This window comes from Cyanistes caeruleus, chromosome 15 (assembly GCF_971803275.1).
Source record: "Cyanistes caeruleus chromosome 15, bCyaCae1.hap1.1, whole genome shotgun sequence".
In the NCBI taxonomy this organism is placed as follows: domain Eukaryota; kingdom Metazoa; phylum Chordata; class Aves; order Passeriformes; family Paridae; genus Cyanistes; species Cyanistes caeruleus.
Window position 1 is genome coordinate 3,407,833 of NC_141715.1, and position 8,333 is coordinate 3,416,165.

An 8,333-nucleotide genomic window follows, 5' to 3' on the forward strand; every position below is an offset into this window, starting at 1 on the left:
CGTCACCGGGCGCGCGCGTGGGCGGACACGGGAGCGGGCGCACCTTTCCCGGGGGCGTGGCCTTTGGGGGCGTGGCCTCGGGACTACCATTGCGAACCCCGGGAAGGGGGCGTGGCCCGAGCCGAGTCCTCCCGCCGATTCAAATTTTAAGCACGCGCTTTCCCGCCTGAATTTGTTTGCCCGCCGAGGTGACGTCAGCGGCGCGGGGCGCCCCGCAGCCAATGAACGCTCGGCTCGCGGCCCCCCCCCCACAGCCCCCCTCTCCCGCCATGGAGCCCGCGGCCACCAGCATCCAGGTGCTGCTCCAGGCGGCCGAGTTCCTGGAGCACCGCGAGCACCGGCACCCGCTCGGCCTGGCCGAGGCCGAGCACGGCTACGCCGCGCTCTGCCCTGCGCCGTCGCGCCGGGCCGTGGGCAGCGTCAGGTGAGCGGTGGGCGAGTGGCTGGGCGGGTGGACGGCGGTGGTGGCGGTGCTGATCGCCTGGGTCTCTTCCGCAGGTCGGTGCACAACGAGCTGGAGAAGCACAGGTACGGGGGCGTGGGGGGAGAGCGGCGGGGCAGGGGGTGTCGGAGCCCGAGCCTGTCCGTGGCTGACACCCCCGTGTCGTTCCCCCCCTGCCCGGCCGCAGGAGAGCCCAGCTCCGGTGCTGCCTGGAGCGGCTCAAGCAGCAGGTACCGGTGGGCGCGGGCCCGTCCCGTTCTACCACGCTGAGCCTCCTGCACCGTGCCCGGCTCCACATCCAGGTGAGGGGGGTGGTGGCTCCGGCATCCTCGGGAGGTGCTGTGTGGCACCAGGGCCGCCCAGCTCGCGTCCCGCTCACGGCTCACCGGGTCCCCAGAGGCTGGAGGAGCAGGAACTGAGGGCACGAAGGGCCAAGGACCGGCTGCGGGACCGGCAGCGGAGCCTGCAGCGGCGCCTGGAATTGCTGCTCTTGCCCACTGACGTGGAACGGGCACGGGCCGACAGCCTGGACTCGTCCCAGCTCTCAGAGCCCTCCGAGGAAGGTAAGAAAGGGGAAAGAACGAGAGTGGGCAGGGAGAGGAAGCAGCCAAGGGCCTGACCCTGCCTCCACCGTTGCCCAGAGGATGCCGAGGTAGAGGTAGATGGTGTGATGTTCAGCGAGGACCTGCTGGCCAGCTTTGGCACCGGGAGGGACCACAGCTACTCCAGCCCCCACAGCCCCGCATCCTGACAGCACCCACTGCCTTCTCTGCACTGCCTGCCTGCTTCCTTCCTGCTGGAAACCCGGCCTCGGCCAGCCTCATCACAGCTGCCAGGGTAAGGGGCCATAGGTGGGGGCAAGAGTCCGGCTTTACCCCCCCCAGCTGGGTGGCGCTGGCTGTGGCACTGGGTGCATGGGGCTTGCACTGCACGGTGGCAGCTGCTGTGCACCACAAGGCACTGGAAGAGGTGCTGGAAGAAGGCCCAGCTGTCACCGAGGACACCCTCCTGCCTCCCCCTGTACACCCCCAGGCAGTTTGGGAACTCTCTGGTGTGGGTATGGGGTGGTGCTGCCCACTGCAGACACGATTACAGGAAGGGTCTCCTGCCCCTGGAGTGCCAGAAAGGGGAAATGAGCGCATTAAGCCACCTGTCTTTATGCTCCTGCAGCCACCCTGCTCTCTTGTACAGACCCAACACTTTATAGTAAAGGCACTTGGTAAAACCCTGGCCTGTGTCTTCTCTACAGAGTGCCGGACCCCCAGAGCGGAGAGCAGCGCTGGGCTCAGCTCTAGCCAGGCCAGTCTCAGCCAAATCAGAGGTGGGAGTAGATTCTTTAATGATAATTACATCTCAGAAAGGGTCAAACAGCAGCTGATTGTCAGACTTACACAGTTTCTTTAAAAATATAAAATCTAAGGAGTCTCCTATCTGTCCTGGTGCAGCTGGCCCCTCACACATACTGCTTCTTCTTGGTGGCTGCCTTGCTCGCCAGGTCCTTGGCTTTCTCCGTAGCAGCCAGAGCTGTTTCCTTGGCTTTCTCGGTCGCTTCCTTGGCTGTCTCCACCAGTGTTTTGGATGGAGCTTCTCCTACAACATGGAAGCCATTAACCCCACAGGAGTGCCGGCTAGACCAGCCCCGCCACCGAGGCACTTCCCCACACAGGGAGGAAGATGAGCCCGGCGTTCCTGACCCCAGCACGTCAGGGCACGTCAAGGCAGGTCGCAAAGGGGAACCACAGGCACGTGGCTGTTGCCATGTTCCATCCCCTCCTGCCTGCTCCACCCTCGCCCGGCCCTGCAATCACTGCTGGCCTGCTCCACTCGGGAAGAGCGGGCTGTGCCAAGATACAGGGCAAAGGCAAGGGGTGAGGATTTCACAGTCAGATCAGTTCAAACCACAACCTGCCCGTGGACTGGAGTGTTCCCAGTGTGACCTCTAACTCCAAGAGACCCGTCCCGGTCAGCCCCAGCCTGCCCTTGGTGCCCACCTTGCATTCTTGCTAGCACGTATTCAAATCCCTTAGTGCTCTTGGTCACGTTGCTTTTGAACCTGGCCAAACCAAACTCCTGCAAGAGAAAAATCAGTGAAGGTGCGAGCCCTGTCACACACAGCCCCTGGGGCTTTGTCCCAGCTTGAAAAGTCACAGTGACTTTCACAGTGATGCTTCTGGATGCCTTAAGAGCTCATGAGGATGGTGGGGGAGAATGAAGGGAAAGGGTGTAAAAACCAGCACAAGGAAAGGGTAGAGCAGGGATGAGCAGCGGCTTTACTGCTTGAGCTCACCTGGATGGCCCGCGAGAAGCCAAATAGGCTGGAAGATACCCAGGCTTCCCGCTTGACCTCGGTCCAGTTGCTGTTCTCAGGGTTCACCCGGTACTCGCAGCGCTCCTCCACCACCTGCACGAGGCACAGCCCAGCCGTGGGCACTGCTGTGTCCCCTCCAGCCCCCACACACCCGCCCAGCGGCAGCACCTACCATGAGACGAGCGTGGTTGATGTTCCAGGTGAATGTGGTCATGGTTCGGTTCTTGGGGTCCACGATAGAGTCCTCCAGGATGTAGACGGAGTGGGCGACATTGGCTGGGAAGAAGCGCTCTGCCCAGCGCGGCATCCGGTTGGTCTTGGTCAGGAGCCGCCGAGAGAGCAGCTTGTGGTCCGGCGTCACCTCCCGGTGCACGATGTCTTCGGTCAGGACATGTTTGCTAAAATGGGGGAGAAAACATCAAGTCCTGCTCCTCGCCAACTCCCACCCGGGGCCGGGAATCGTCAGGAACTGAAGGATGAAGGCGAGGGAGGAACCAGCTGCCCGCTGGACACCCATCCCCGGAGGCTGGAGCCCGCGGGACCCCCGGGGACAGGGCTGGGCTGAGGACAGGGGGGGTGGCACCAATCCCGGTGGGACCCGGCTGGCGGAAGGGGGCGGGAGGTCGGGGAGGGCCCCGGCGCACCTGTAGGGGTTGGGGTAGCGCTGCCAGAAGGCGGCGAACACCTGGTCCCAGGGCCCCTTGAGGACGCCCAGGCTGGCGCAGTATTTTCCCATGGGGCCGCCGCTCAGGCCCGCGCCTGCTGGGCGGCCGCCATGCGGCCCGCGCGCCCCGCCCCGCCGCGCGCTTCCGCCCCGCGCTGCGCACTTCCGGCCGCACCCCGCCCGCTTCCGGCCCCGCCCCGCTCGGTTCCGGCCCCGCCCCGCTCGCTTCCGGCCCCGCCCCGCCCGGTGCGGCCCCGCCCCGCGGCGGCGGCGGCGCCAGGATGAGCGGGAGGCGGGTGGACGCCAAGGTGGTGCTGCTGGGGCAGGAGGGGGTGGGCAAGAGCAGCCTCGTGGAGCGCTGCGCCCACGGCCGCTTCCGCGCCGGACCCTACCAGAACGTGAGTGACACCGGCACCTCGCGGCCCCGCGCTGCTGCGGCGCGTCCCCGGGATGGCGCACCCCGTGTCTCCCTCGCCTCCCCGGGATGAGCTCCGGGCGTTTCAGCCCCGCATCCTGCCCGCTGCCACCCCGTTTCCGCGCCGTGTCCCCGGGGCGCTGCCACCCGCGTCCCTGGACGGCGTCCGCTGGTGTTGTCCTCCCCCTGTCCGGGCTGGCACCCACCGCGTCCCTCCCGCGCCCGGCGCTCGCTCCCCGCGTTTCCTCACCCTCCTTCGGCACCCCCCGGGCTGAACTCCCCCGTGTCCCTGCGCCGGTTTCCGCCGTGTTCCCAGGCCAGATGCCCCCGCATCCCCGGGCCGGTTCCCACCGCTCCTCTTATTTCGCTTCCAGACGATCGGAGCCGCTTTCGTGGCCAAGGTGATGAGCGTGGGGGACCAGACAGTGACCCTGGGCATCTGGGTAAGTGCAGGGCTCTGCCAGCGCCCCGCTGACATCCCTGGCCACCCCCTGGGAGCCCTGAGCCCCTTGGACTCCTGTCACCTGCCGAGCGCTTCCCTGTCGCCCCCAGGACACGGCGGGCTCGGAGCGCTATGAGGCCATGAGCCGCATCTACTACCGGGGAGCCCGGGCTGCCGTCGTCTGCTACGGTAAGGGCACGGAGAACGGGAAAGGGAAGGAGCCGGCGGCTGCAGAGGTCCCAGGGTGGTGGTGGTGACACCAGTGTGTCGGGCACTGAGGAGCAGTGTCAGCAGACCCCGATTCCTCTCCCCAGATCTCACTGACAGTGGCAGTTTCCAGCGAGCCAAGTTCTGGGTGAATGAGCTGCAGAACTGTGAGGAGGTACAGGGGGCCAGGGGGCTGTGAAGCCTCACCACAGGACAAGGGGTGCTGGTGGTGGGGACATGAGCACACCCCTCCCGACCCTTTTCCTGCCCCAGGGCTGCCGGATCTACCTGTGTGGCACCAAGAGTGACCTGCTGGAGGAGGACAGGAGGAAGCGGGGCGTTGACTTCCACGATGTGCAGGACTACGCTGACGGTACGGCCGCTGCTGGCCCTTCCTGGGCTCATGAGCATTGAGTGGCTGGGGAGTGAGGGAGGATTGAGCTGCTGTGTCCACACGAGGAGCTCTGCCCTTGCTGTGTGCCCACACATTGAATAATGGCACCAGGGCTCCCTGTATGGGACCTCCCTGGGCACAGCATGTCCCGACATGGGCAGGCACGTGGCCAGCTGGGCCAAGGGGCCGGGAGCCCTGTCCTGGGTCCCTGCCAGCCCGCTGTCAGCAGCTGTGCCCAAGGGGTGACTCTGGGGGCAGACAAGCCTGTGGAGCCATATCTGCTGCATCTGTAGCAAGTGCCAACCTGGGTTCTCATTTCAGAGATCAAAGCAGACCTCTTTGAGACCTCCAGTAAAACGGGCCAGAGCGTGGGTGAGTAGCTCCTCACTGGGGCTGTCCTGGCTGAGCAGGGCTGGGGGCTCTTCCTGGCAGCGGGGCACCCACACCTGCCATGCCTCCTGTCCCCCCAGACGAGCTGTTCCAAAAGGTGGCTGAGGACTATGTCAACTTCTCTGCCTTCCAGGTGATGACAGGTGAGTAGGCAGGACCTGTCCCTCCCCAGGCACCCTTTCCTGTGCCTCTAGGGAGGGTGCAGAGCATGAGCTTTGGGGGTCTGGCAGTACTACCGTTGGGGTTGCTGTGGCTCCGTGCCAGGGATTGTGTCGTGGAGTTTGAGTTCCATCACAGCATCCTCATGCAGCACATCCACCCAGCTGGATCATGGTGGCCTTTGGCAGCCAGGAGCCTTGCTGAGCTGCAGGACAGGCTCAGCTCTGCACCAGCCCTGCCCAGGCATGCTCAGCCTGGCTGTGCCTCCCGCCCTGGGCTGTGCCATGGCTGTGAGCTGTGCCATGACCCTGAACCTCTCCACTTCTCCATGGGAAACCAAACCCTCCCCAGGGGACCTGCTGGGGCCCACAGCTGGGACCAGCAGCTTTGGTGGCGTGGATGTGCCAGCAGCCTGCCGCTCCTGCTCTCTTCCAGAGGACAAGGGTGTCAACCTGGGCCAGAGGAACAGTCCCTACTTCTACAGCTGCTGCCACCACTGAGCCCCTGTGCCAAAAGGGAATCGCTGCTGCCGGATGGGCAGCTGGCACGTGCTGGACTGCTCCGGTTTTTTACCTGCTGTGTTTTAGCTGTTTGTGCCTGGCTGCAGCACAGCCTACGGACTGCTCTCCTGGCACACAGAGCGGCACAGGGCTGCCGTGCACTGCCGGGAATCATGGACTGTCACCCTGGGGACCCCCCTCCCTGCCACCTGTGGCGTTTGTGGGAGCTGTGGTGGCCCAGTGGTGGCCAGTAACTTATTCTCTCAGAGATGCTCGATTCTTTGCAGATTTATTTAAGCGTCTTCTCTCGAGGTGTACAATGTAAATAAAACGCGTTGTGGTCTGAGCCGTACCCCTACGCGTGAGGCTGTCAGGGCTCTCCTTCCCTGCCTCCCCCCACTCAGCAAGACAAACCACAAGAGGACATCGAGAGTAAAGTTAAACTTTACTTTACAGTAATTTTTCTTCTATATACAAAGAATTACAGTACATGTTCTGGGAGCACCTGGGCAGGGCAACCCTCTTTTCATTATAAGTTTCACATACACAGCCAACAGTCTAAGGGGAGCAAAATGAAAGTAATCAATGGTCCAAGACTCTCCCCTCTCCCTCTTCTAAAAATAATATACATGCTGGAAATATGTAGTTTTCTCTCACCTGCTCTGACATTCCTTCTTACAACTGACAGACAACTCCTGGCCAGGGCTGAGCACCCCCTTGTCCCCCCTGCAGTGCTCCAGCTCCGGCCCCTGCCTTGGCTGGGATCTTTGACTCCTGGTGTGTTTCCCTCTGCCTGAGCCTGCAGAAAGGGAGCCTGTGGGGGACCCCCATTTGCTGCCACTGCGGGCAGCAGACCTCACAGGGGAAGGAAGGCAGCGTGGGGCTGCTCACACCAACTTTCTGTTCCTCCCACAAGCAAACTTCTCACTCACGGCTCCAGAACAACTTACGCTGCTGCCACGAGTGGCTCCCCATGTCCCCGGGCAGTGAGAAAGGGCAGTGGGCAGCCACCCTCCCCAGGGCCCTCGGCTTGCTGGCAGCCAGGACCCCAGCCAGGAACACACAGTGCTGGAGGGTGGCAGGGGACATTAAAAGCGAGGCACGGTGCCCAACACGGTGTCCTGGGGACGAGCAGGCTGGTGGGGCAGTGCTTGGCACCAAGGATATGCAGGGCTGGGAGCTCCACTGCTGAAAGGCTTCCATGGCCCCTCGCAGGGAGAGCCACTCCCTGCCGCTCCTGATGCTGCCAACACATCTCACATCTCACCTCCCACCCACGCCAGCTGGGGCCACCCTCAGCTCCAGCCACGCTCCACCTTGAGCCTCCCAGTGCTTGCTGCTTTTCCTTTTAACAAGTTCCCAGTGTGTAAAAAAATACACAAAACCCAGTTCTTTGAAGTCAACAACTCGGAAACATCAGAAAAAGAAACAAAAACTGAAACCAGCTCAGTACCAAACGGACACAAAGAACATGCAGTAGCAGATGCCTGCTTGCTTCACGTGGCTCCACGGGCTCCCCATGGGGCTCAGTGACACACTGGTTTGAGTCTCAAAACCACCATAAACTGAAGGAACCGAGTCACTCCTTGTCCTGTTTCAGTCACACGTGCTGAAGCCCGGCCCCAGCTCCAGGGGGATGGGATCAGCTGGCCAAGAAGCCCCAGCCCGTGGGCCAGGAGCCGTGAGTCCAGCCCTACTGTGCTAAGCTGCCAACGGTTTACAATAGCACCACAATAGCCCAAGGGCTTTGCCAAGGGCAAACTTGATTAAAACTTTACCTTGAAATAGGCCATAGTGACACCCATTTCTCAGATTTCCCTAGGAGGTAGATTCAGTGCTGTAGGGACTGTCCATCACTGCTGCTCCTCCAGCCCAAGCTCACACAATCTGTCCTGTCCCCCCTGGCACCAAACTTTGCTTACATCACTTTTGTAGGACCCGGAGCAGGAATCTTGCGTTCCCCCATCTCCTGCTAAGCAAGGGCACTGCCATCCCACAGCTGAGACTCCTGCTGAAGCCAGGTGTGTGGCAGAGCAGTCCCCAAGCTCCAGTGTCCCGTGTCCCAGGCCCTGGGAGCCCCAAGCACCCATCAGCCCAGCTGTGCTGCTGCAGGAGGAGCAGCCTCGGCTGCAAATGCTGCTACCAGCGTTATCACTATCACAGGAGGGTGGGTAATTAGCGCGGGCAAAGCCTGGGAGATCAAACACAGCATCCCCCCATACTTTCAGAGTAGCTGCACAATTTGCCACTTTGCTTTAACACTCACTGGCTAGCAAAGGCCGAAAGCCTCATCAGTAATTTAGGGCAAAGCACTTTACAAGCAGGTTACAATTATGGTTATTCCAAACATCAAGCAAAATCAGAAGTTAAGGCTGAAATTAAAAATAAACAGAAGGTGTTGAAGGTCTGAGG

The 8,333-nt window shown here is 62.1% G+C and overlaps 3 protein-coding genes across 5 annotated transcripts; 2 read left to right on the forward strand and 1 right to left on the reverse strand.

Moving 5' to 3' along the window:
* The first annotated feature begins 113 nt into the window (after window positions 1-113).
* Window positions 114-2,939, forward strand: MXD3 (MAX dimerization protein 3). Of its 2 annotated transcripts, XM_086851865.1 has the most exons (6): window positions 270-424; window positions 499-528; window positions 630-744; window positions 840-1,005; window positions 1,084-1,279; window positions 1,692-2,939. In XM_086851865.1, exons 1-5 carry the CDS (start codon window positions 270-272, stop codon window positions 1,191-1,193), a joined length of 576 nt encoding a protein of 191 aa, XP_086707991.1. In that variant the 3' UTR covers window positions 1,194-1,279; window positions 1,692-2,939. The 2 variants fall into 2 exon arrangements, with proteins under 2 accessions (XP_086707990.1, XP_086707991.1); XM_086851864.1 differs by lacking the exon at window positions 1,692-2,939 and having other exon boundaries at window positions 114-424; window positions 1,084-1,667.
* PRELID1 (PRELI domain containing 1) lies at window positions 1,758-3,574 on the reverse strand. The gene is made up of 5 exons (XM_086851862.1): window positions 3,395-3,574; window positions 2,923-3,148; window positions 2,730-2,843; window positions 2,434-2,512; window positions 1,758-2,032 (listed from the first exon to the last, which is right to left on the reverse strand). The coding sequence occupies exons 1-5, from the start codon at window positions 3,484-3,486 to the stop codon at window positions 1,896-1,898; spliced, it is 648 nt and encodes a 215-aa protein (XP_086707988.1). The 5' UTR covers window positions 3,487-3,574; the 3' UTR covers window positions 1,758-1,895.
* Window positions 3,575-3,652: 78 nt separating this feature from the next.
* Window positions 3,653-6,273, forward strand: RAB24 (RAB24, member RAS oncogene family). Of its 2 annotated transcripts, none has more exons than XM_086851860.1 (8): window positions 3,653-3,812; window positions 4,204-4,272; window positions 4,382-4,460; window positions 4,586-4,653; window positions 4,752-4,851; window positions 5,194-5,244; window positions 5,343-5,405; window positions 5,773-6,273. In XM_086851860.1, the coding sequence occupies exons 1-8, from the start codon at window positions 3,696-3,698 to the stop codon at window positions 5,919-5,921; spliced, it is 696 nt and encodes a 231-aa protein (XP_086707986.1). In that variant the 5' UTR covers window positions 3,653-3,695; the 3' UTR covers window positions 5,922-6,273. The 2 variants fall into 2 exon arrangements, with proteins under 2 accessions (XP_086707986.1, XP_086707987.1); XM_086851861.1 differs by having other exon boundaries at window positions 3,654-3,812; window positions 5,857-6,273.
* Window positions 6,274-8,333: the final 2,060 nt, after the last annotated feature.

Bases quoted from the DNA above. Each gene is read 5' to 3' on its own strand.
- MXD3 (XM_086851864.1), top strand. From the start codon at position 222: ATGAACGCTCGGCTCGCGGCCCCCCCCCCACAGCCCCCCTCTCCCGCC. The intron at 425-498 runs GTGAGCGGTGGG...TCTCTTCCGCAG, and splicing joins CGGGCCGTGGGCAGCGTCAG to GTCGGTGCACAACGAGCTGG. The intron at 745-839 runs GTGAGGGGGGTG...CCGGGTCCCCAG, and splicing joins GTGCCCGGCTCCACATCCAG to AGGCTGGAGGAGCAGGAACT.
- PRELID1 (XM_086851862.1), bottom strand. From the start codon at position 3,486: ATGGGAAAATACTGCGCCAGCCTGGGCGTCCTCAAGGGGCCCTGGGAC. The intron at 3,149-3,394 runs GTGCGCCGGGGC...CCCCCATTTTAG, and splicing joins CGCTACCCCAACCCCTACAG to CAAACATGTCCTGACCGAAG. The intron at 2,844-2,922 runs GTAGGTGCTGCC...TGCCTCGTGCAG, and splicing joins TCAACCACGCTCGTCTCATG to GTGGTGGAGGAGCGCTGCGA.
- RAB24 (XM_086851860.1), top strand. From the start codon at position 3,696: ATGAGCGGGAGGCGGGTGGACGCCAAGGTGGTGCTGCTGGGGCAGGAG. The intron at 4,273-4,381 runs GTAAGTGCAGGG...TGTCGCCCCCAG, and splicing joins CAGTGACCCTGGGCATCTGG to GACACGGCGGGCTCGGAGCG. The intron at 4,852-5,193 runs GTACGGCCGCTG...TTCTCATTTCAG, and splicing joins TGTGCAGGACTACGCTGACG to AGATCAAAGCAGACCTCTTT.